We start from the raw sequence: 27909 nt of genomic DNA on the forward strand, positions 1-27909 counted from the left end.
CTTTACGGCTGCTTTGATGATAAAATCTTAAAAAAAAAATAAACACGTTTTTCATCCATGTCTTCTACCTCATTCCCGACATAAACAGTTTGAAAAAGGAAAGTTTTAAATGTAGACTGCAGGCAGTGATGTCAGGGCGTCGGGTACCACCCGATGTCGTAACCCTGGATTTTCATAATTTACCATCACTTTATACTGTTCGTGCGTGTCCCGGATCAATATAGGGCAGACGAAGTAGAGTTCAACAGTTTTAATTACATCGGCATACAAGGAAATAATGTAGTCAGCACTATGCCAGCCGAAAATGAGATAGGTACCCATTATAACTGGGTGGACTCAGGTACATTCACAAGGACGAGAAACAGGGATTCAAATACGAGGCTTTTGTGTCTGCAGTCGTAAATTTTACCGTGTGACAATGCGTCCCTTCAAACTGTAAAACTGGACGTGTGTCCAAACGGCCAGTGACAAAACGGTCCAGTCAAAACGACCCCAACAAATCGCCCCCGACACATTGGCTCCCGTTAATATCGCTCTCGTCATAATTGACTCCCGACTTAAAGGCTCCCGACAGACGAGCTCACAACATATGGGCTCCCGACAAAAGGGGTCTGGACATATGGGCTCCCGAAATATGGGTTGCCGACAAATGGGCTAACGACGTATGGGTTCACGACAAGTCTGCTCACGACAAGAGATATTCACGACTTATTAGCTTCCAACAAAATGACTCCAGATTATATTGCCTCTAGTCAAATCAATCGAATGGCCATTTTGGCTCAGACGGAACCATTTTAACCAAACCACACACTGTACCCGCCTCCACTACCACCATAACTTCTTCTTTAACACCTGAATAAAAATACATCATAGCAATTAATTTAGGAGTCGCGCCCTTAACAGCCATGTCTCATCAATTTAAATATAAAAAAAAAGTATATCTGTCCTCTCACCCGATCGCAATGTAACTTTAAGAAATTTTTAAGAGTACTTAAGTAGTTTAAAAAAAAAAAACCAAGTGCTAACATATTCTCTTGGGAACTCTGGGAGCCAAAATCCTGGAAGACGCCCTTCCGAGATTTGTTTCCTCTCGTATAAACCTTCCAGTAGTATTTCCATTAGCATAGCTACGTTTAATGACGATTTATAATCTTTAAACATAATAATTCACTACTATTTATTTAAATAACTAAGCTTTAAAGCGTGGTTTGCTTCTTAAATTCTAGTAAAGGAATTCAATACATAATATAGCTACCCTAGCTTTTTTTAGAGTAATGCACTATTATTCTTTAAAGAAAAAGTTTTATTTTCTCCAATATTATAAACAATCTTGTTATTCAAAAGTTTTTTTATGCATTTAAAAAATTGCGTTTAGTTACTGAAAATAGTAAAACTTTTAATCGACCAATATTAAAGTCCGTCAAAAAGCAAACAGCTTTTAATTATCGTATTTATTTTATTATCTTTACACTTGATTATTTTTAAATATAGTTAAAAACAATTTTGAAACTATTTACATTAGTAAACGACGTTTCCATTTAAAGATTGACTAAACATAATTATTAATTTATATTCTCGAGTAGGAAGATCTGTCAACACTATCCTATCGAAAATGATAACATGTTGGTACCTAAAACGAATAACAAATAAATGTATTGTTCAAGCTATAAGTAAAAAAAAAAATTCCTTTTTAGACCTATTGGGTAGATGAAGTAGAGTTCTTTCATTCATATATGTCTTGACCACAGCATATGAGGGTGTACCCAGCTGCATGAACTTTCTCCAACATGTTTTATTACCCATTTTTGCTGTGGGGTTCTCATGCAGTGTTTCTTCCAGACTTTTTTCTCCGGGGAGCACTTGAAATTTTCGGGGGGGGGGGGGGGGGGGGGGAAGAGATGCCTGAAAGAAACTCTGGTCTCAGTGACGTTTTACTTGCTGGGACCCGGATTTGAAATTGAGAGTTTCGCGTTAGCAGCCTATCACTTAGGCCCAGTGTTTCTTCCAGACTTTTTTCTCCGGGGGGGGGGGGGGGGCACTTGAAATTTTCTTGGGGGGGGGGGGGGGGCGGTAGACTTTCTTCGGGGGGGGGGGGCGGTAACATTTTTTCGACCACCACCCCCCCCCCCCCCCCCCCCCCCCGAAGATATGCCTGGAAGAAACTCTGCTTAGGCCATGCCGTTACATATTGTTATATTTATAGCCTGAATATAATAAATGCATTAGAATGTATAGTTAAGACCGGGTCTTTCTGATCATTTATGTTTTACCAATGTATCCTCAGTTTTTTTTAAATTTTCAGATTGTAACACATGGGATATAGCAAAGACAGTACAATACGCTTGGTGTTTTTTCTAACACTTAACGCAATTATTGGTAATGTCAAATTTATTCCAATACTTATGCTTTTAGAAAAACCCTAGTGTACAAAACTGTGTTATTTGCATCAGCTATAACATTATATATAACATATTATTGTTATATACACATTCACTTGTATAAATGCAAATACTTTTGTATCTGTCCGTCGGTCCGTCTATCCATGTCCATATACTTGTCTACCCATATATATATATATATATATATATATATATATATATATATATATATATATATATTATAGAGAGAGAGAGAGAGAGAGAGAGAGAGAGAGAGGGAGGAGAGAGAGAGAGAGAGAGAGAGAGAGAGAAAAAAAAATAGAGAGATTGGCTACTAGGCATACTCCCTAGCTTCGCTTAGGTTTTCAAAAAACTTATGAGAATTTGAATGATTAATTAATTGGTGATTGGCTGTTATGTGGAGTGCTAAGGGCCTACTTTTTAACAGTTTGACTAATTCAAGTCATGGAAACCATGATGGAATATTTGCAAACTTATTTCTCGCAAGTTTATTAAAATTGCAAAGGCTTCCTTAATAGTATAAATCAAATATCTTACTAAATTAAGTTTGGCAACTATTTTTACAATTTTTTTTGCAGTACATAACATAATTTATAACGAAATATTTTTTTAAACGAATGCTATACTTAGTGATTTTTGTTTGTTCTTTAAAAAAGTATAAAAACTATTTTAAAATTGATACTTTAAAAAGTTACCTCCTCTGTACCATATGACTCAGTCTTTGTTTACTTTTTCACAAACAATTGTTTACATAAGAAAATACGGCATCTCGACAAATCAAACGCCACTAAGGGGTTTTTCCGACAGGAATAATGCTATTTTGTTATCCTCCAGAGTCGGTCGACGACCTGACAAAATAATAGGGGGAATCGTTCGTCAAATTTGTAGCCCTCATCGAGGGCTTTCAGTCTAACCAACAGTTTTTCTATCCGGCCTAGCTATTTACCTAGGTGCACGCAAACAATTAGCCTGATGTACAGACGGTAAGTGTCCTAAAATCTTTGTTGAAATGACCCTCTGTTTTTTACATAAAATACAAAGTTTATATAGGGAAATACGACTGGTCAGTTTCGACGCATGTCTAGATTTTTCCCGGATATGGCGAGTTTTTTTCTGACACCCCTAAGCGATCTTATACCATCTCATAAAATATCAATGGGGGTCGTTCGGCAAAAGCTTTTTTTGAAATATATCTCATATAAAGCGCCGGTCTGTCGAGGCCATTTTTGACCCTCTTTTCGTGGACTTTGCGGCCAACAGGCACCGGCCCCCGTAGTCTATTGCCCCAATGCTGGAGTCTGCAAAATTTGAATCAGGGGCTTCAGCCGGTGCCCCGGCAGGGTTCAATTTGTCGCCCTGGGCTATTCTATGGTGCATAAGTTCGTTTTAAACAGTGCGATAGACTATGGTTAAGAGTGTTATTGTAGTCCTTTACTAAATCGTATCGTGTTGTTTTTGTATTATTGTGTTCGTTTTTTTTTGCGTTTTGTTTGTGTTTGCATTGTTTTTTTTTGTTTGCGTTGTGTTTGCGTTCGTCTTTGCGTTTTCTTTTGTGTTTAGTTTTGTTCTGTTCCAAAGTTGGTACAATTAAAAAAAAATTCACCTTGGACGAACACAATATTACTTACTCTTTGGAACTAGCGATCAGATTGGGAAAATATAAAATAGAGTTGATATGTTTATTGACCTCGGCATATGAAGGGATAAAGTGGTTAGTGCTATGTCCAGCCGACTTCATTTTCCCTAACGTGAAATAGGTACTCATCAGAGCTGGGTGGACTCTGGGCTGATTTGAACCCGGGTTCTAATTCGAGACTTTTGGGTTAGCAGTCTAGCACTCAAGCGCTCGGCCGCGCCATATATATATATATATATATATATATATATATATATATATATATATATATATATATATATATATATAATCACTATTTTAAAAGTTACGTTTCATATTAGTTTTTAATTAGTATATAATTTATTGTAACTAGAGTTTAATTAATTGCGTTAGAAACATTATTATGTCTGTGTGTATCTCGTAAAATGTGGCGTACTAATTTTAATATTAATCAATAGTACATTGATCATTACCAGTGCAAGTGTTCTCAGTTGTAACTCATGCGGGTGTATCTTATACGTTACATCATGAATTGAAAGACTGGGAATCAGCAAAGGTGAGAAACGTACTAAAATTTATTTTTGATTGCTTAGTATGGAAATATCGTGCGCATAATGAAGGATATAAACCAGAATTCACCTTTAAATTTACACTAACACCTGTGCATATACCTATATATGTGTATGTGCATGTGCAAGTACATGTGCATGTACATGTGTACGTGTACGTGTACGTGTACGTGTACGTGTACGTGTACGTGTACGTGTACGTGTACGTGTACGTGTACGTGTACGTGTACGTGTACGTGTACGTGTACGTGTACGTGTACGTGTACTTGTACGTGTACGTGTACGTGTGCGTGTACGAGTATGTGTAAGAGCGTCTGTGTGTATCTATGTGTGTATGTGTATGTGTATGGATATGGTTAAGGGTATGGATAAGGGTATGCGTATATGTATGTGCGTGTGTATTCGCACGTGTGAGTAGGTGTAGGTGCAGATGTAGGTATAGGTATACGTGTATATATATATATATATATATATATATATATATATATATATATATATATATATATATATATATATATATATACATATATATATATATATATATATATATATATATATATATATATATATATATATATATATATATATATATATAAATATATACATATATATATATACACAAAACCGACATGGTTTCATTTTATTAACACGTTTTTCTTAACTCAGCTTCGCGTTTGTGGATGGATTTGTTTGTTGTTAAAATTGACATCGAAAATTAGCCCACTTCTGATTGCTCTTGAGATCTGAAATTTGGCATACAGGCTACTTTCGCCTAACAACTTCAGATGCAATCATAAAAACTAGCAATTAGCGACCGTAATTAGCTTAATTTAATTACGCCCCAAGGACCATAAAATTGAGGACATGATTTCTAAAGATACCGACAAGACTGGAGGCTTATTGACACAGTTACTTCGGCCCCAATCGATGTGAGCGCGCTGGCCGTGATCGTATAGTGGTTAGTACTTCGCGTTGTGGCCGCGACAACCCAGGTTCCAATCCTGGTCGCTCAAGATTTTTTTAGTCCGTGTATTTATAAACACTTAGTCAAGTCATACTTAATCAAGTCATTAGATAAAGTAGAAAATAAACTATATAAAAATCTTTTTTAAAAACCACGTTTTTCATGTGTAGCAACGGACTAAAAAGGAGAAAATAAAATACTTAAAAAAAACTTTTTAAAAAACCACGTTTTTCTTGTGGACTAAAAAGTAGAAAATAAATTTTTCTTTTGTGCTTCCTCGAGCTGTGCAGGTTCTTGTGATGACTGACAAAAACGTGGGTCGGGCAGATGGGTCGGGAAATTTGATGGTGAACGTACTCACGTTTTTTTTTGTCAGTCATCACAAGAACCTGCACAGCTCGAGGAAGCACAAAAGAAAAATTTATTTTCTACTTTTTAGTCCACAAGAAAAACGTGGTTTTTAAAAAGGTTTTTTTAAGTATTTTATTTCTCATGTATTTTCTATCAATTTCAACTATGTAAGAACATCTGTAATGAAACGGACAGTATTCTTGCGATGTTTCGCGACAAGTCTTTGATGGATACGGTTCTCAATATTCAAGCTGAAACGGGTTAGTGTATTTTTTTTTCAGTTTGTAGGCATACCAAACTCTTACTACCAACGTTCCTCCCACTCTTAAGATATTACTTACTCTATCTTTAAGAACTCGTGTAATATTTTTCGAATTCCGGCTCGTGTTGTTTTGATTCTTTCAATTTTATTCCCCAAAGGTATCTTCTGGGTCGGTGGAAACGATCTTGAGTATGAGGGTCATTATTACTGGGACGGGAACCGAGGAGCTGTAGATCCGTCATTTTTCCCCGCTGGTTGGCTGGGCAGCGGAAATGATGAAAACTGCCTTCGCTTGAGTACACATACACATTCATTAGATGACTACGATTGCTCGGTCCCTTTGAAGTTTATGTGCAGTAAACGTGGTAAAAAAAAATTACATTTATTAATACTAAAATAAATAACTGATTTAGTACCTTTATTTTATTAAAAATAAAAATCAACAGTTAACTGAATGTAAGTCTTGTCCTGCATCAACAAATACTTGTCTAAATGTATTACTATACATTCATTATGCTACATCCTAATGGGTCTACGACAAATTCCCGATAGACACTTGCCAGAATGCCGTTTGCCCGAAGGCCGATTTCCCGAATGGACACTTGACCGAATGCGGAAAATGCCCGAACGGACACTTGCCCGAAGGCAAAATATTTTCACAGGGTATTAGATCAGTATCTTCAGCGATATATGGAGAACTTGATACGGACTTTTGTTAAAAATAATATGGTAGATGTTTTAAATGTATAAACAAAATTTATTCAAAGAAGAAAAATAAAAAAAGTCGTATTTGAATGTAGAAAAACAATTTTAATTATGCAACCAGAAACGTGTTTATAGTTGTGAAAAAGAACTCATAAAACAATGCCAATTGTTTACAGTAAGGAAAGTAGGCCTACACTAAACCTATGACGTCATCTTCCGATTTTTGAATATAAAGAAAGGAACGATTTCATTCAACTTTGATTTATATCTAGATCTTCGTACGCTATGAAATCTAGATCTATACAATACAATTTTCTCGGCCTAAACTTATAAAATTTACTTTATCTATTTGGATTCTAGGGGGCGCCAAAATGGGTTGGAAAAACAAATTGAAAGTTTGAGGGGGGGGGGGGGGCTGCAAATCGATAGTTTAAGGGGGGAGGGGGAGTGCAAAGCAAAAGTTTGAGGCAGGTGCAAATCAAAAGTTAGAGAGGGGGGGGGGGCTCCAAATCGAAAGTTTGTCCCCGGGCACCGGGAAGGGTTGCTAAGCCTCTGACACAAATAAGCCAGTAAATTGGGCCTAAACGGTGTCCTTTTCTTTTTAATAAGTTGAAATATATTCACTAAGCTTATGGAATATATTAAGAGTGTAAAATACATTTATATACACTTCTTTTAACATTCTAATTAATTACCTTAATTAAAAACTTAAGAATAACATATCTAATATGTAACATCATAATGGCTTCTGCTTACTTTTTTTGGCAATTTTTCTTACTTTGCACTTTAACATTACAGTCCTAGGATGTCCTTTTCAACCGGAAATCAAAAACGGATTCTGGTCTGTATGTTCATACACAGACGCCGCTGCTTGCCATGTAGAATGTTTCCAACATTTCGAAATCAAAACTGTAGTAGGATACATTTGCCGAAATGGTCAATGGACTGGAAACGTATCTTGCGTTGGTAATGTTTTGGTTTTCTGCCAATCTTGAAATTGTTCCGTTTATTTGTTAAAATAATTTCTTTTTTAAAAACTTCATTTATTCGCAACATTTCCTTAATTAATTGTTAAAGGAACAAAAAATAAATAAATACAAAAGTCGAAAAATCATAATTATATATAATGTAATACGCATGAAAAGTCTATATAATCATAATAAATTTAAAAAAAATCTTTTAAAAATATGGCAAGCGATAACATTATAGTTACATTTGTAAAAACTAAAGCCATTTGGGAACCATCGATTACTCTCATTTTTATATGTTTGTATCAAATATAAGCCACTAAAAAGCCGTTTAAAATTATTTTATGAATTCAAATATTTTCAAAAACTGCCCTCAATCTCTCATTAAAGTCAACCGGAATGGCTAGGAAGAGTAAAACAATAAAAGTCGGAACTGTTTTCCCTAATGAAATACGCATTAGTGATCTATAGTGTATAGCGTAGCATTGTATTTATATTAAATAATATAACATTCCCAATCACCACAACACACCGACTCTACTCATCCAAATTAAATTTAAAAGTGTTTGATAAATTACTATTATATTAGTAGTAATTATTTCTTTGACTATTTCCAGCCTTAATTAAATCGGAAGAAATTTTGTACTTATTACACAAATGTTATAAAATGTTCAATTTTGGTTGAAAAATATGCTTTCTGGCAACACGAATTTGGAACCATTTGGAACCAGCTTTTCATTTCTATTAAATTCAATATTTTAATTTTGAATCCATGTTTTTAAACAGGAAATAACAAATGCAGTTATTCATTTGTACGATTTGCAGTTTTGGGGATTATGGTTACAAATACCTAGAATAATCTTTTTTTTATTTTTCGCTTTTACTAATTATTCTTAAATTAAAAATCAATCTTATAATTGTTCTGATATGAGATCGAGTTAGGGAATCGACAGTGGCACAGCCACTCATTCAGTGATCCCGGACGAACTCTCAATTTTACGCACCAATGTATATATTATCTATTTACGTTTGTTTTTGGACTACAAAGAGAGATGGAAATGGAAGCAGTTTCCGAAAAAAATAAACCGGGAGTGATCTCCCCTAAACTTTCTCGGATATCTATATATATAATTCTCTTCTGGGAGCCGTTAGAAAACAAGCTGCAAGCGCCTCCTTGCAGTCCCCTCTCTTTCTCTCTATCACTATCACTACCACCCCCATCCCACCCCCACATTGTCTGGTGAGCGGTGTTCACTCTAAATGTTTACAAAGCTAAATGTTTACAAATCTTAGAGCCGTAGTGCCGGGTTTCTATTAGGGGCTGATAATTTAGTTCGATTTTAAACTTACAGGAGGTAACTAAGAAATAATTAAGAGGAGGCTGCTTTCACGGGGGGGGGGGGGGTGTAGGGTCGGGGTTAGGGGAAAGGGGGGGGGGGGTTAGTGTTTTAAAGCAAATATTTTCAGTTGCAGCATTGGTACTGTCGAATTCACAAATTATGAATAACTGAAAAGTAGAAAATAAAACAACTAAATAGCGGCGTATGATACGCTGCGGGTCGGCTCGTTCTAATATAAAACTACGAGGGATGGCAACTCAGGACATAGACAATATTTGTAATCCATTTTTAATTACTTAAACTTTTTATAATAGAATGGAATCTCGTAAAAAAAAGAATTGCACACTAAGTGAACGCCTAATAAAATGTGCATAATAGTGTGGGATATTATTAGTACTTTATAAATTTACGTGCGTTTTTTTGAGAAATCAAAAATAGCGTAAATTAGTACTTCCGGTCAACGGAAATTACTCAAAATTTGAAAGAAGGTAGAAAATTAGATCTTTTACTTACATGTGAAATTTTATTTATCTATCTGAAATAGTACTCAAGTTACAGGCTTTTGAAAAATTCAAAGTAGAAAAATTACCACTTCCGCTTATCGGAAATCGTTCAAAAGTTGCTACGGATCTACGATTTTGATAAAATACTTATATATGAAATTTCATCAACCTAGCTGTAACGGTACTCAAGTAATCGTGTTTACACACAGACACACACACACAGACACATAGACATACGGACAAGATTGCTTTTTCCGTATCAGTGAGGTGTAAAACGTCGAGATTTGTAAAAATCTCGATTTTTTTTTTGCATGATTACAAGACTTTCTCTATACTTCGTATATACGAGAAAGTAAAAACCACACGTGACTGGATAGAAATTTTCTCCCGGGCCTGTAACCCCTCGCATCAATGTATAAGAATTTATTCTATACAATACAATAGAATGCTGATATATCGCACTTTGCAGGTAGCACACACATTCTTTCATATATATATATATATATATATATATATATATATATATATATATATATATATATATATATATATATATATATATAAATTAGGCTTTTTCTCATGGGATACAAAACTGAAAATTATGTGAAATGTATTATTTTAACAGCCAAAGAGCATGAGGTAGTCCGGAAAGGGAGGTTGAGATTTTACCTTTATTTTTCCAAATTGAACTGGATGTCGGCTAAGGTTTGTTTTTTTCCACTATTTCAATATAATTATCTTAACGTGTACTGTATATGAATGGAGCAAAGGGTACTGAGCAATCTTTTATACATCTTATTAAAAAATAATTAAGACGAAAATCTAAATTTAAAAAAAAAAAAAAAAAAAAAAAAAAAACAGCGCAGTCACACCCTGGGGAAAATAGAAGTCAAAACATCCTACGATATTTTCTTATCTTTCCAAATGTAAGGAATTTTTGTTTTTAGTTATACGTATATTCCAAAGCTTTGAGCCTATGGAATCACATACAAAAAGAAGCGGGAGTGATCTTCCCTAAAGTCTCTAATATAATCTCATATAACAGTAAGGGAGATGGCACATTTAGTGCAATCTGCCTATAGAAATATAATTTTAATAATATGTTAAAATCGAATAGAATGAAGTAAAAATAAACCCGGAGTGATCTCCCCTAAACTTTCTCGAATATTCTTATATAACTCTACCGGGGATGACAACGCTGGGTACAGGCAAGATTTTTAATCAAATACTTAAACTTTAAAAAACAGAATAAAATCTCGTAGGAAAAAAAAGTATTGCGCACGAAGTGAATGGCAAACAATATGTGTATAATAGTGCGGAATATTATTATTACTTTATAAATTCATTTTTTTTTTAGAAATCGTAAGAAATTCTACATTTAAAAAAAAATCACGAGAATAAGATTTTACATCTATTTGTAATATTTCGTTGATCTAAATCAGGGGTCTCCAAACTACGGCCCGCGGGCCGGATGCCCCCCGCGGTCTTCTCATCCGGCCCGCGGAGATCTTTTTGTCCACGGAAACTTTTTTCTGTTGGAGGTGGCTGAGGAGCTTTGCCCAGAAAATTCATAACAATTTGAAAGTGTAGCTTAGGGTGCAACTACCGTTACCTACCACGTAGCAGACATTGGTATAAACACTGTGACTTAAATACCTAAAAATGTAAGCAAGTTTCGCAAGTTTTCAATTGTAATGGATGAGTTGCTGGACAGCGGTTCCACCTCTCAACTGCTTGTGTTTATTAGAGGTGTGGATGAAAACATGAACATACCACAAGAGCTGGCGTTTATGCCACTGTTACAGGAGAGGATATATTCAATGAGTTAAAAAAAAACATTTGCTGATTGTAACTTGGACTGGACTGTTGATGGAGGAAAGTGGCATAAAGAAAGGCTTGATTGGACAAGCGGAGCAGATGTGTAATGAGAAAAACATTCTACGATAAATGTTCCTGCACTGTATTATTTATTCACCAGCAAGCTTTGTGTGCTTAATATGTGGACATACGCAGTGTAGCGAATCCTGTGTTGAAGATGGTGAATTTAATAAGGTCACATAGTCACATGGGCTCAACCATATATAGTTCAGAGACATGTTGAAAGATACACAGTATAGCAAGATTTACCAATAAGATGACTAACTTGTGAGAAAGTTCTGAGTAGGGTATTTAATTTAAGAAAGGAAATAGGTGACATTATGGAAAATAAAGCAGGCCGCTGTCATTAATGTCTGATGAAAAGTATAGAAATTGGCCTCTGCTGCAAACATAACACTACACGCCATTTAAAATTCCTGAACCTAAAACTACAAGAGAGAGGGAAATCTAGTTTCTGATCTATACACCCGCCTAAAGGCCTTCTGAGAGTGTTTCTTTCAGAATTTTTTCTCCTGGGAGGGGTGGACGACGACACTTGAAATTTGTATACATGTCTATATAAATTATATTTCGTGAGGGAGGGGGGGAGAAGGGGAGGTAGCCATTCTTCGGGGGCAGGGGGGGGGGGCTGTACCTCCCCGAAGAGATGCCTGGAAAAAACTCTGGCCCCCGAACTGATTTTTTATATTTAATGCGGCCCTCGGGTTAAAAAGTTTGGAGACCCCTGATCTAAATGAAACGATAATTATTTGTAAACATACCTGGGGAGATGGGGGTCTTTTCAAAGAGCTAAAGACGGCATGGATATCTTAGGCTTATACGTTATTCTAAACACCAGACATCACAAACACATACCACAAACACATACACATAAACACACACACCACACACACACCACACACACCCCACATTCCCCACACCACCCCACCCCACCTCACACCACACATCACTCACCACTCACCACACACACCACTCACCACACACCCATATATATATATATATATATATATATATATATATATATATATATATATATATATATATTTGTATGATAGTAAATATAATTTATATTCAGGAATATTGTACGAACGAAAGTATGGCGCTTGCTAAACTAGACGAACAAATTGAAGTTCAGAACATGATGCCATATATCGCTCGTAAAGGTTTGATATTAATACATGCAAATTTACGACTGCCTTATGTTTATTACAGAGGCGTAGCGAGGGGAGGGGGTGGGGGGGGGGACATATTTCCCCGGGCGCCGATCTTAGGGGGCGCCAAAATGGGTTGGAAAAATAAATTGAAAGCTTAAGGGGAGGTGCAAATCGAAAACATGAGAGTGACATTTCCTTGTATAGAAATTTGCACTAAGTCGAAATAAGAAATAAAATGATTAAAAATATGTATACTTACTTAAATAGAGCGGGAGTAATCCCATCAGAGGGAGCGTTAATAGTGACAATTACCCACAGGACATCCCCCCCGCACCCGAGATTACCACCTCCAAGCAATTACCCCTCGTCCAGTTATGGATAAGTTAAGACTAGGGTTAGGTTTGGGTTAGGGATAGTTTTAGGGTTATATTTAGGTTTAGAGTTGTATTTAGGAATTAAGGTTAGGGTTAGCTATAAGCTGGGAGTTTGGGGTTAAGATCAAGGTTCTTAAGTATCAGAGGGGGGGGGGGTTGAAGAGGTGGTAATTTCCTAGACCTGAAGCTGACATATCATTATCATCAATAGAACTAGCCCAATACATGAACAACCAAACGTACTTGCGTGATAATTAAAAAAGGAGACTGGAGCAAGATATTATTTTCAACTAGCGGCTTCCGAAAACACAGTTTCAAATAAAAGTTATTGACTATGGTTATGGAAAATTGACAATAGATGTTGATTGCAATGAAGATTCCAATGTTTTTAGAAAATTAAATCCTTGTTATTGCGAGTGCTTGGTAACTCTGATTATTGATCACAGTAAACTGTACATGCCACAGTAAGTGATTATTTTTTCAACACATTCGCAAGACATCTGTACATTATTGAGAATGAAACTTGTGATGAGATACCATGCACTTCTAAACTTTGAAGACTACTGGTCCACTGAACCTGATCTCCATGTTTCATACATCGATAATGTGATGCCAAGATAAAGATTTGAAGTCAAAAAGACATTTATACCTACAATTGACACAAATTCAACTCTGGCTACAATGCAAAACCAAGCTTGAATATAGAAAATGATAGCGAGATCTCACATCAAAGAAATATTACCTCAAGACCTGGATTTAGAGGCGAGAATTTCACTTCAACCCCACCTGAAGTTGATAAATCAAAGGAAGAAAAACTCAGGAGTTATGCACAATCGGCAAGGGAAAAGATTGAGAACATAACTGACAATATGTGTGATGTCTGCCATATTCGCGTATATTACATAACATCACGTAACTGCTTCCAAAAGCTTCATTCATAGATTACTATTCACTCATAAAGGACATAATTGTGTTCTCATTACTGATATTTTCAATTTCCAAGTACCAGAACAATGAACAAACGTTTAATTACTTTCAGAACAAACATATTGACATAACTCACAACGCAACCTATTTTCAATAATTTTCCCTTGACACCCATAGGGACACATATGTTCCATGCTGTACCTCAAAAACTATTTAAGATAGCGGAAAACCGTTAGTATTTTTAAAATCTACGTGTCATTTTACTACAAAATGTGCACAGATATTTGAAATTATGCGTGCAGTTCTTGTAGTTCGGTAAGGGTTAAAGGCTTTAAGTTGACCCACACAACGTGATCCGGCAGCAGTCTTTAGTACGTTTTAAGATCTTTCAATGATTTACAACTGATGATCCCCTATTATTTTTAAAGATTAGGGGAATCAACAAAACGACAAGGAATGACTTATATACAGTGTTTCTTCCAGACTTTTTTCTCCGGGGGGGGGGGGGGGCACTTGAAATTTTCGGGGGGGGGGGGGCGGTAGACTTTCTTCGGGGGGGGGGGGGGGGCGGACACTGTTAAAAGTATATATTTTCTATATAAATTATATAAATTTCATTTCGTTCGGGGGGCGGTTAAATTTTTTCGGGGGGGCTTTGCCCCCCCGAAGAGATGCCTGGAAGAAACTCTGCTTATATACAACCCTAAAGAGTCGATAAATCGTATGATTTTGATGTAATATTTATAAGTTACTTGTTTTGTTTTATAGTGTAGGCCTACTTCTTAATTACATTTATTTTACTACAAGTATAAACGTTAACCCTTTACTTTTGTATTTTATTCAAGAATATTTCTGGATCGGAGCGCGAAAGATAGGCGATAAATTAGTCTGGGACAGAAAGAAAGGAACTGTCCCCTTAGGCTTTCTGGCCGAAAAGAATATAAACGTCAGCTTTGAGGGTGACTGTGGAAGCATGAACTCTCTTGGAAAACTCCAGACAAATGATTGCTCTAGGCTTTTCCAATTCATCTGTGTAGCCACAGGTAAATTTTTTACACTGACATTTATTAATTACTAGCGTGCCCGTCCCGGTGCGTTGCCGCGGGGGATAGAAAAAAGTATTTAAATATTTAAAGAGGGTTTCATTAATGCGTTAAATATTTATATTTAATTTAATGAGAGAGTAATACACTTATTTTTTGATCAGTCTTTTTTTTTATATTTCATTTTTTTTTCAAGTATATGTTTTAAGATGTTTTTATTGATTTTTAAGCTTAGTTTGAATACACTGAAGTGAATAAACCAGCTTTTTTTGTTTTATTATCTACAGTAAATGCATGCGATTACCCAGAAGTTGAGAATGGGTTGTGGGTCAATTGTAACTACCGCGTAGGAGGGACCTGTGAATTGGAATGTGAGGATGGGCACAACAAGACAGGGCAGACAGTGACATCTTGCCAAACCGATTTCTCATGGGCAGATCCCGGAAAATGCATAAGTTCGTGTTTTTTTTTTTAAAAATACGTATTTCTTTTAGACATTGTTTTTTTTTTTTTTCGGGTTGTAGTGGCCGTGACGGTAAATGAAACATACGGTTGGGGAAAAAGGACATTTCTTTTTTCTTTCCTGTGAAAAAAAAGGGGGGGGGAGGGGGGGGGGGGGCACAAGTAAAATTATATATTTTTATTTAATTCTTGTCGGGGGGGGGGGGGGGGAGAAGAGCGGCAGTATTTCTTTCAGTCATCTTTTCAGAAGGGGGGGGGGGGTAATTTATATAGAAAATATATACTTTTAACATTATCCGCCCCAACCTACCCACCCACCCTCGGGAGTTTTGGACCGCCCTTCCCCCCTCCCCCCCACGCGAAAATTTCAAGTGCCAGCCCCGGAGAAAGAAGTTTCGAAAAACACTGGGGGTGGTGTGGGGGTGGGGGGGGGGGTGCAGTAGGCGTGCTTCAGGTTGGCACCGAACCCAAATAGGATTCTTAAAGACACACCGGTTAATAAATGGATCTAAGATAGATATTCATTAGCTACTTATTAATGATGTTTACAATGCATAACGCATATATATATATATATATATATATATATATATATATATATATATATATATATATATATATATATATATATATATATATATAGACAGACAGACAGACCAGACCAGACAGACTGACTGACAGACAGGCAGTGTTTCTTCCAGACTTTTTTCTCCGGGGGGGCACTTGAAATTTTCGGGGGGGGGGGGGGCGGTAAATTTTCTTCGGGGGGGGGGGGGGGGGCGGACACTGTTAAAAGTATATATTTTCTATATAAATTATATAAATTTCATTTCGTTCGGGGGGGGCGGTAAAAATTTTTCGGGGCCCCCGAAGAGATGCCTGGAAGAAACTCTGCAGACAGGCAGAAAGACAGAGACAGATAGATAGATAGATAGATAGAGAGAGAGATAGATATATATATATATATAAGTCAAATTTCTTTTCCTTTCTGCAGAGCCGTGTAATAAGAAACCGGATCCTGTTGAACATGGTTTTTGGGTAAACTGCATCCCAGGTATAGAGTGCACGCTTTTGTGTGACGATGGTTTCACGCAAGTTGGAGATTTACAAGTTTTCTGTCAAGATGATGGGCAATGGTTTGATATAGGAGCCTGTAAAAGAATTGTTGGTAATTTATGACAATGGTATATGTATATACACACACACACACATATATATATATATATATATATATCTATATATATATATATATATATATATATATATATATATATATATATATATATATATATACAGATATATATATATATATATATATATATATATATATATATATATATATATATATATATATATATATATATATATATATATATATATATATATATATATATATATATTAGCGTACCCGTCCCTGCGCGTTCCCGCGAAGTAGAAGAAAGTGAAAGTCTGATGAAATATATAAGACGGGTTTCATCAATGAGTTACCAATCCTATGTTCTAAGACGCGTGACCTTGTTTTCTAGACTGAGTTATTTAAATGTAGACAATGCCTGCGCTTGGATAATAAAAATCTGGACACGGATTTACCTTCACTACCTGATGAAAACCTTCAGTGTACGTTAATCACCCACCGAAATAAAAGGTAGAACACACTTCGGTGACCGCCCATGTGTCAGAGACGTAGAGCGGCGCTCTCCGGAGGTCCCGATTATACTCCGCATAGGCGACGTGTACAGCCCCTGGCTACTTAAAACTAACATAGGCGCCATAGCGCTCACAGATAATCCAGAGCGTCAAATAGCATCCTGAAACAATGATGCAGATTCGCTAAAGTGACACGAATCAACAGGATTTTTTCTTTAACACGTAGAAAAAAAAATATTTGACGTGTTATAAACATCAGTATGACTGATGCTATTTGTTAGTGTTATTCATGGTGTATTATTAGACGCTGGATCTCAATTTCTGATCGGATCGTTTAAAAATCGATGCTAATTATTGCATCATTCGCAAAGTGACAAAACTGAACAGAAGTATTTACTCGCGTTACAAAGTTATTTTAGAAGTGTGACTTTTATTTTTTATTTGAGTAGCCCTTCTAAATTTAATTTTTTACGGAAATATTTTCATTATTTTGAGAACTGTAGGCTTTGAATTGTTTGGATTTGTTTATAGACAAAAGGAAATAACCCAGTGTTAATAATCTAGCCTTGGTTAATTTTCCTGATTATAAAAAAGTGTATTACAGGGCCCTCAGCAGCCCGCGTGAGCCTTTGGGGTCCGAAACTGGAATTTGTGTTTGCAGCCAGATCACACCCTACCAGGGCGACGGCTGACACGTCGGATTCAATTTAGTGAGCGACTGCAACGGCCCATCTTATCCATTGTCTACCGCACTGTTTAGAACGAACGTAGGTGCCATTGCGCTCACGGCAAAGCCCAGGGCGCCAAATTGAACCCTGCAGGGGCGCCTGGCAACGCGCCTAGTTCAATATAGTCAATGGTTATAGTTGCTTATCGTGTCTTTAGTGTATAGCCTTTTTGTTACATCTACGTGGTTCCGACGGTTGTGCCTGTTGAAGTTTTAACACTGAATACAGCAGTACTCCTTACCCGCTATGCAAGGCACACAATTAAAGGATGCCACGTGCTAACACGGCCACTCTGGAACTCTGAGCGCTAAATTGTGTATTGACGAAAATCGCACCCTCGCAGGCGACGCCTGTATCAAATTTTCTCGGGAGTATTCTCCTCAATCGCCCAAAAGTTTCATGGCACACGGATGAAAGGTGTCGAACCGTATCTGACTTTTATGTTTTATATACCGTATATGGAGAAAAATTGCAACCCTCCCAGGGCGCAGCCCTTGCGAAATTAAAAATTTGATATCGATCGGATGAACGGTGTGAAACCGCAAACGACTTTTATTTTTAACTAGCCGACCCGTGGCGAATCATACGCCGCTATTTAGTTGTTTACAGCTTGGTGTTTTCTAGGGTCTCCAAGAAGAGAATTATATGTGTTACGGTCAAAGCCCGAAGTGCGGCCAAAGCGCGGATTGGCCGGCCAATCCGCGCATTGGCCGGCTCTCTTGGCCAAAGCCAGAAGAACTGAGAACTAAGATCGTATTTCGTACATTGGCCGGCCAATGTGCGCACTGGCCGGGACGTACTGGCCAAAGTCCGAAGCGCTTAAATTTGACAGCGTATTTTGTACATTGGCCGGCCAATGCGCGCACTGGCCGGTATGTCCTGGCCAATGTTCTATCTAGACTAAGTTGTGATCGCATTTTCATTACTCTGGGTGATTTTCATTGAGAGTAACGTATTGTTTAGCTTTTGTTTGTATAGCATTCTATATGCAAGGCGACATGGATCAAAAGGGCCGTCAGACCATGAGACAGACATAGCAGATGGCTGTCAAAAGAAAAAAAATGTAAATCCATGTTAGTTTCCATATATGGGCTCTCGATACAATAGTTACTGAGGAAGATCTTGAGAACATTGAACAAGAAATGGAGGTTCCCATAAATGCTACGACATCCTCATCTAACACATCTGCTGCCGTGGCGGAACGTCCAGACCAGTTGCGTGACAATAATGTGGCCAACAGATTCTGTATAGTTTGTGAAAAACATTGTAGTGCAGCTCATTCTTTTGGATCCTGTGGCAACGATGTCCATGCTATTTGTGGAATACCCAATGAAGCAGATGAAGGGTAAGGAGGGAACATTACATGCAGATTGTGTCACAACAAACAAGACATCATGGAACACAGATCAGCAGCTCATACTGGCTTGCAAACTCAAGGTGCTAAGATGCTTAAAACATCAAATACAAAATTTAAAGATGGTGAAGTGGGTGACAATGTACGCATCCGTTTTCCAGATGTTGACAGAGGTCACGGTGATCCCCGAAGCGTGATTGCAGTTGTCATGAGCGCCGAGGGCGGTTTCTACAAATTAGGAACGGAACAGTGGCGTAGCCAGGATCGTCTCAAGAGGGGGGGGGGGTTCCAATTTTTACCCGGGGACAAACTTTCGATTTGCACCCCCCCCCCCCTCAAACTTTCGATTTGCACCCCCTCCCCTCAAACTTTTGATTTGCACCCCCCCCCTCAAACTTTTGATTTGCACCCCCCCCTCAAACTTTCGATTTGCACCCCCCCCCCCCCCTCAAACTTTCGATTTGCACCCCCCCTCAAACTTTCGATTTGCACCCCCCCCCCCTCAAGCTTTCGATTTGCACCCCCCCCCCCCTTCAAACTTTCGATTTGCACCCCCCTCATACTTTTTATATATACCGAGGGGTCTATGGGGGGGGGGTTATGACCCCCCCTAACCCCCCCCCTGCCTACGCCACTGGAACGGAACATGGTGTTCTAAAACAACTATATGCTAGAAGTGAGTTTTCAATTCTTCACGAAAAACTGCTCTTATTGTCAAGTGGCACTGAGGAAAAATCACTACGAACCATCGCATCTTCACAATCATTGACTGGGGGCCAAGGCTACACTCGCTGCAATTGCACAACTACGTGCACAACAAATCGCTGCAAGTGTAAATATAACAAGCTGCTATGTAATTCTAAATGCCATAAAAGTTCAACTTGTTGTAACAAATGATGATATTGATAGATTGAGACTATAGTACAATAAAAAAATTGAATGTTTCTGTCATTTACTTTAATTAATAATCAATAAAGACTTAATTTCATGATCTTTACGGCATTAAAAAAACCCAAAATCTGCTCATGATCTTCTATTTCGGACTTTGGCCTGTCGTCCCTAGCCAGATGATCTTCTATAATAATAAAGACTTTGGCCGGTCCACCTTGGCCAGACCGCGGACTGGCCGGCCAAAGGCAGAAATCAAGCAGAGTTTCGGACTTTGACCGACCTATGGGAGGCAATATTGGCCAATGCGCGGATTGGCCGGCCAATCCTAGCATTGGCGAATTCGGGCTTTGACCGTAACATATATATAGATATACAGTATTCAGAGAAAAATCCAACCCTCCCGTGGCAACGCCTTTGCGAAATTAAAATAGATGTTTTTGCAGAAACCTTCTCTGGACTGTTCATATCAACTACACAAAGTTTAACGGCGATCGGATGAACGGTGTGGAACCGCAATCGACTTTAATTTTTATATACCGTATATAGAGACAAAACAAATCGCGGGGCGTCTACCCTGCGAATTTAAAATATTTTTTTTTCCGTAGAAACCTTTCCTGAAATATTCTCAAAAACTTCCCAAATTTTCACGGCGATGTGATAAGAGGGGTAGTAATGCATAAAAGTTAAACAGACACACACACACACAGACATATATATATATATATATATATATATATATATATATATATATATATATATATATATATATTGATATATATATATATATATATATATATATATTTCTACCAGAGGAAAATACGACCGTGTGGAATTGTTTAAAAGGATCATTTGGAACTGATTGCTTGTACCGTAAGTTTGTGTGCAAATGATCTATTTAATTAAAAAAATGTATTGTTTGTGTTAACGTCTATTGTTGCTTTATATTGGCCTTTCTACTCTTTCATGTCCATACACCTCCCATATTTTCTCGCTTTCTACATTGCCATTTTAATATACTCTTCAGGCACCGATCGATATAAGTCAATACAGTTGTAATTTGTATTTCTTTCTTATTGACTCTGATGTTTTCCGTGTCTCGGATCCGTATAGCCGTAATACCGCTACGTTTGAATTAAAGATTCGTACTTTAGTCTTTTGTTTTAAGATTGCTGACCACTTCAAGACCTTTCCAAGACTGGCTAATGCCTGTCGGGTCAGTCTTATTCTTCATGTCTTCGTATGTTCCTCCAGATATATTATACACACTTCCGAGATACATACATTTCTCTACTTGGACAATGCTTTTTAAAATATTTTTTTAATGTTAACATTTCCATCTTAATTGCGAATAATTTCTATTGTTGTTGTTTATTGTAAGTCCTACTCTTTTTACAGTCTCATTTGGTAAATCCCAAATCCCAAAATATCGTGGGGGGAGGGGAGTGTCGTTCGGATTTTTTTTTCGATTTGCTGCTCACTTTTTAGCCCTCGGTTATGGCCAATGGCCTGTACAAATTTTCACTTGTTTCGCTGGTTGCATGCGCATGACGAATTTGAACCGCCTATGGGATCCGGTATTCGACCATTTTTCTTTATATATATATATATATATATATATATATATATATATATATATATATATATATATATATATAAATATATATATATATATATATATATATATATATATATATATATATATATATATATATATATATATAATTTTTGGTTTGTTATATCACCCTTTCATTCATAATTCAAAACGATGCATAAAAGAAAATGGTTTATGATTCTAGAAAAAAAAAGGATAGCGTGTTTGGAAAATGGGTGTTGATTTATTGATGTGGTGCCGCGTCGAATGGTTTAAAACTGCTCTGTTTGTACTTGGACTATATTCTTTACCTCTGTCTACTCTTTGCGTTGATATCTATATCTGACTTTTATTATACACTTTCTAAAGTAATTTTGAGAATGGCATTTCTCAACAGTGGACAAGGTTTGGACGGCAGAATCGGTTCACCCTATTGAGTTCTCGAACGTCGATTTTAACGAATGCGTATTTACTGAAACAATAAGTCTCACATTTAAAAAAGGATTTTACTTCACAGATATGCTTGTAATATTTGAACTTGAAGGTAAACGATAATTTATACGCTCTAAACGCACTTAAATATATAAGCTAATAGTGTTTTAGATATCTAATCCACTACTCAAACGTTTGTATTTTTGTTTGTTTGTCTTTTCCGTTAGATGAGAACATCTGCATTATGTGTAAAACTATATAATACGTATTTAAGTAGAGAGTTATCTTCTTCTTTCCCAAAATGTTATTCACAAACTTATTTAGAGACGATAATTACAATTTTTTATACATTTATTTGTAAATACACCCATTTAATTATAAAAGTTTAGAAAAAATACTTAAGTTTCTTATTTTCACAACATATATGGCGGCTTCCATGGAAGACTTTGTTGCCCGTACAAAAGTTTAACGCATTATAAAGCTAAATTTTCTGTCGACGATCGCCGATTTGCCATTTTTATTCGTTTCCATCACTATTATAAATTTTCAATAGAATACGCTTGGCAGTTCTTCTAATTTGAGAATACAATAAATTTACCTAGATTAGATCGGTTAGATCTACCGATAGGCCAAACCAAAATTAATTAGTTAGAAAAAAAAAGTATAAAACAAAAATATTAAATTGAGTTTCTTTATTAAACTTAAAATATTAGATATAAATCTTTTGTTTTATTTTCACAGATCATCTAATTCGTCTGTCCGTAGATTGCAGATCTAGCTCTATCTAGGTTCTAGATCTAGAATCTTAAACATTATGAGTCTCTTTACTAAACTACTTTAGGCCTTAATTATTTTATGTAAATGTTTTTTTTTGTTTGGCTTAAATAAGATATAATTTAATTTACAATAATATTCGTGTAATTTAACTTTCTTATACTAATGTCTGAGTAATATATTAGGCAATACATTTAACCCAATAAATGCCCATATATATATATATATATATATATATATATATATATATATATATATATATATATATATATATATATATATATATATGTTAATCTTTTTAGTGCCAAACTGTTGACGTGTTCATGTTCATAACTAACGACGTAATATTATTTTAGTATTCAGAATTATGAGGCCCACAATGTTTTAATAAAAATTGGCTTATTTATCTAATAAATGGAAAACCAACATTTCACATAATAATAGCGAGAAAAGCTTTGTTGCATAGGTTGTCGTATTACACTATACGTTTTAAAATTGCAATCATTTATACAATTTTCTCAGATGAACCAATTTTTGATAGATATTGTAATTGAGCTTTTCGATCATGAGACAACCTTACCACATCTGTTGGACGAAACCACCTAACAGAAAATGCTGATCTCTTAATTGGACAGCAATGTAGTATATTTGGAATCGAACCCACAACTCATAAAAATTGACAAACGTGTAACCCCTCGACCGTTTGTTTCAACGACCGTTTGCCGAAGAATATACCCATACAAGGAATTATACCCCGTTGTAGGTCATGGCACATGCGCAGAATTTTTTTTTTTTTTACGCCTAGCCTAAAATATAGGTTATTCAACGGATACTGTCTAAAAGTTGTCATTTTGCTTTTCCTCAGATACGGCACCGAAAGTGACTTTGAATTTCACACTTCCCAACAATACAGAAAGTTTTTGCCCGCAGCTCGTGGTGTATTGGAGGGGTAGAGTTCGAATGATGCTCGAATGCCGGAATCCCGAATACATACTTCATCTAAACCTCACTCTAGGCGGTAACTTTTCCGTTTGCAGGATAGCGTTGAATGGGGGTAAATTGCTGATTAAATATTTCTTAGGGGTTATTTCTAAACATCGTCACTTTTTTTACATTTTTTTTCCTCACACTATTATCAACGTCACAAAAAGTCAGAACCCTACCACAAAAACGGTTAAAGGAAAGTTTCTAACAACAATTAATAATAATAATAATAATAATAATAATAATAATAATAATAATAATAATAATAATAATAATAGTAATAATAATAATAATAATAATAATAATAATAATAATAATAATAATAATAATAATAATAATAATAATAATAATAATAATAATAATAATAATAAAACCTCTTATGATGCCTTGACTGAATCGTCACACCCGCTTGGTCCCCCTACCACCACCGTTGAAGTGTGACGTCATTTATGAGTCCCGTTGAAGTATTAAAAAATTTATTTAAGGAAAAAACTAATTATACAAACAATATGTTTTGGCCAACAAATTTTTATATTACAAAAATGTTGGATCCTAGTTTCTTAATCTGTAATGCGTATTTTCGCCATTCCGATGAAGACGTGAAAGAATGAAGGGGTTCAAGAGAGCAAAAGTGCTAGAGTTAAAGTGTTAAAGAGCAAAAGAGTAGAAATAAAGCGGGAGTAATCTCCCCTAAACTTTCTCGAATATTCTTAAATAAAACAACAGAGGATGGCAACTCAGGATATAGACATGATTTTTAATCCATTTTAAATACTTAAACTTTTTAAAATAGAATAAAATCTCGAAGAAAAAAAGTGCAAACCAAGTGAACGCCAAATAATATATGCATAATAGTGCGGAATATTATTAGTACTTTATAAATTTACATGCGTTTTTTGAGAAATCGGAAATAGCAAAAATTACTACTTCCGGTCAACAGAAATTATTAAGAATTTTATAGAAGGCAGAGAATCAGATCTTTTACTGACGTGTGAAATTTTATTCATCTATCTGAAATAGTACTCAAGTTATAGGGTTTTGAATAATTCAAAATAGAAAACAATTCCACTTCCGGTTATCGGAGATTGCTTTAAAGTTGATACGGATCTACGAGTTAGATATACTACTTATATATGAAATTGCATCAACATAGCTGTAACGGTACTCAAGTTATCGTGTTTATAGACACACACACATACACACACAGACATAGATACAAGATTGCAAAACTATGTTTTTCCGACTCATGGAGCTGTAAAACGTCGAGAATTGCGAAAAATTCTATTTTTTTGCACGATTACAAGACTTTCTCTATACTTCGTATATACGAGAAAGTAAAAAAGAATGCAATAGTAAAAGAAAGAAAATTTGAATGATATAAATAGTGTAGGGTGGAAGGAGTGAAAGAGTTAAAATTGAATGAGAAAAACATCAAAAGATCTTAGATCAAAGTATTTATATATTCTAAAATTTTAAGTTTCTATTGTGCCAAGATCAGAGGCGTAGCGACCCTTCCCTGCGCCCGGGGACAAACTTTCAATTTGGCGCCCCCCTCGGGAGCAAATTTTGAATTTGCACCCCCACCCCTCAAACTGCAAAAGATGCAGCTAAAATGACATTTTAATTTGTTTTTATTAACCAATTAAGGCGCCTACCATCGCTACGCCTCTGGCCAAGATCATAACATGCTATATTGGACTCGAGTCTGTTTGACTTACCGGAGTCTACTCAGATCTGATGGATACCTGCCTCATGTTAGGCAAGCAAATTAAACAGTTAAACTCTACTTGATCTGCCCCTTGTGTCTTGGGCACAAACGGGGAAAGTTTCTGATTATGCTAAGATTGTTATATCCTAAGACTCTAGGATTAATATTCTAAGATTCTTATATTATTAGATTCTAAGATTCAAATATTATTATGATATTCTAAGATTTTTAGATTCTAAGAAGCTTAAATGAAATGGTCAAACGAACGTATTGTTTATAGTTATTTTTTTACCTAGCATGGTTACTTTGTCATCTTTTTTTTAAATACATTTATTTCTAAATTAACTTATTCCTCTGTGCACAAGGAAGGAATGTTGCACTGGAAGGAACAGCAACTCTATATTTTAATAAGGTGCCAGTGCCCAATAGAGACCCATCGCATCAGCCATCAGTTCTAAATAAAAACCCAACTGGCTTTTATATCGAGAAAAGAGGAATAGCTCTTACTTGGGAGTTGCTTTTTGAAAAGCCTAGAAATATTTACGAATTACTTCTTATAACATGTCGTAAGTTGTTTTTTTAAAAACTAACAGTATAGTATTTAATCATAATGTTAATATTGTTTTCCATTTTAATTATTATGATTTTAAAATTTAAAATTAAAAAAAAAGGTTAATGGTTAATTTTTAAAATGTTGAAAATTAATTTTTTAAACATTAATGTAAGAGGTATAAAAAAAAAACATTACAATTTCAATCATTTATCTCTCTCTAGGTAATCCGAACAGAACCATGTCAAAATTTGACCTTGAAATGATAGATTTTGATAATAAATCCGTCTATACCTATAATTCAACCGAAGCAAGCGGTTTTCATCATTATGCTTCGGGAAAAATATATAAGGAAATTTGGAGAATTATCATACGATCCGTCGACGTGCTAAGTTTCTGTGGGATTTATGCCTATGGCGGTATTTTTGATTTTTATTCATATTGCTTTTTAAATTCATACATGGAGTTTACAAATAGGAAGGCTTTTTTTAATCGTTGAAAAGTTTTAAAAGCACTGAAATACGCACACGTTCACATGGTAATGGAAAATAAAAAAAAAACAATGTGCTCACAATATGATACGACTTGTACATACTTGATTCAATTGAATTTAAATAAAATATCATAAAGTATTTTATTAAGTAAAAAAAGGTAAAGTTTCCCTTTCAACCCTGATGGCCTATGGGCCAAGTGAAGTAGAGTTCACTTGTTTCTGTGACCTCGGCATATGAATAGATAGTGTGGTCAACACTATGCCCAGCCGCCTTTACTCTCCCTAACGTGACTTGAACCTGGATTCGAGCTCGAGAATTAGGGTTAGCAGTCCAGCTCTCTACCGCTAGAGTATACCCTTTAGTATTTTATTACTAATAATTTATTTCAAAAACGTAATAATTTTAGCATGTGTTTGATCCCAAAATAATCAATCTTATCATCAGATGATGCGGCCTGTACAAACCCATAGCACAATGCTACAGTTTATTACAATATCATATTTGATCTCTATGTATTACTGTTTTTAAACAAGTAATCAACATTAACGCACATATTGCTGACTCTCCGTGCTGAACGAGCAAGTTAAACAAAAAACCGGACGAATAAAAATAAAACGGTTACATTACGTGTATTTAAATGATCTGAGTCCAGAGTACTAATATTTTTTATTGTGAACAATTTTAAAGTAGCCAATGATCCTCTTTATTCTGTGCTAGTGATTTGTGCCCAAAGAGAACACATTCCATTGAGCAGTGGCGTAGCCAGGATCGTCTCAAGGGGGGGGGGTTCCAATTTTTACCCGGGGACAAACTTTCGATTTGCACCACCCCCAGACTTTTGATTTGCACCCCCTCTCAAACTTTTGATTTGCACCCCCCTCATACTTTATATATATATATATATATATATATATATATATATATATATATATATATATATATATATATATACCGAGGGGTCTAGGGGGGGGGGGCTATGACCACCCCCTACCCCCCCCCCCCCCCCTGCCTACGCCATTGCCATTGATACATCTATATTAACTTTTTGGAGAGATATGAAAACAAAACAACTGTTTTTAGAGTACACAGAAGCGACTTTGAAAACTCCACTCTCTATAAAATACATTGTACAATACTTTATTTCGATTTGTCACGTATTGTAAATGAATCCATTGTGCCAAATTACAGTTGAATCTTTTTCTATTTGCCATTTGTAAATTACACCACATTATTTATCCAGAG

At 35.8% G+C, this 27909-nt stretch overlaps 2 protein-coding genes across 2 annotated transcripts; both read left to right on the forward strand.

The window, feature by feature from the left end:
• Positions 1-2312: 2312 nt before the first annotated feature.
• On the forward strand, positions 2313-6436 carry LOC131954930 (uncharacterized). Its single transcript, XM_059318780.1, has 5 exons — positions 2313-2376; positions 4491-4570; positions 6071-6158; positions 6319-6389; positions 6428-6436. Exons 1-5 carry the CDS (start codon positions 2313-2315, stop codon positions 6434-6436), a joined length of 312 nt encoding a protein of 103 aa, XP_059174763.1.
• A 10183-nt stretch (positions 6437-16619) lies between these two features.
• On the forward strand, positions 16620-27137 carry LOC131954931 (uncharacterized). Its single transcript, XM_059318781.1, has 7 exons — positions 16620-16682; positions 20945-21004; positions 22123-22269; positions 23797-23985; positions 25989-26189; positions 26398-26592; positions 27112-27137. Exons 3-7 carry the CDS (start codon positions 22245-22247, stop codon positions 27135-27137), a joined length of 636 nt encoding a protein of 211 aa, XP_059174764.1. The 5' UTR covers positions 16620-16682; positions 20945-21004; positions 22123-22244.
• The last annotated feature ends 772 nt before the right edge of the window (positions 27138-27909 follow it).

Source organism: Physella acuta, unplaced genomic scaffold (genome assembly GCF_028476545.2).
Source record: "Physella acuta isolate Inbredline_101_S28 unplaced genomic scaffold, ASM2847654v3 ptg001041l, whole genome shotgun sequence".
In the NCBI taxonomy this organism is placed as follows: Eukaryota; Metazoa; Mollusca; class Gastropoda; family Physidae; genus Physella; species Physella acuta.

What these genes read in the sequence shown, in the direction of transcription:
- LOC131954931 (XM_059318781.1), top strand. Translation starts at nt 22,245, where the DNA reads ATGCTTGTAATATTTGAACTTGAAG. An exon ending in TGTAATATTTGAACTTGAAG is followed by an intron (nt 22,270 to 23,796) that starts GTAAACGATAAT and finishes GCTTTTCCTCAG; the next exon opens with ATACGGCACCGAAAGTGACT. An exon ending in TGGGATTTATGCCTATGGCG is followed by an intron (nt 26,593 to 27,111) that starts GTATTTTTGATT and finishes TCTTATCATCAG; the next exon opens with ATGATGCGGCCTGTACAAAC.
- LOC131954930 (XM_059318780.1), top strand. Translation starts at nt 2,313, where the DNA reads ATGGGATATAGCAAAGACAGTACAATACGCTTGGTGTTTTTTCTAACA. An exon ending in AAGACTGGGAATCAGCAAAG is followed by an intron (nt 4,571 to 6,070) that starts GTGAGAAACGTA and finishes CAACTATGTAAG; the next exon opens with AACATCTGTAATGAAACGGA. An exon ending in CAATATTCAAGCTGAAACGG is followed by an intron (nt 6,159 to 6,318) that starts GTTAGTGTATTT and finishes TATTCCCCAAAG; the next exon opens with GTATCTTCTGGGTCGGTGGA.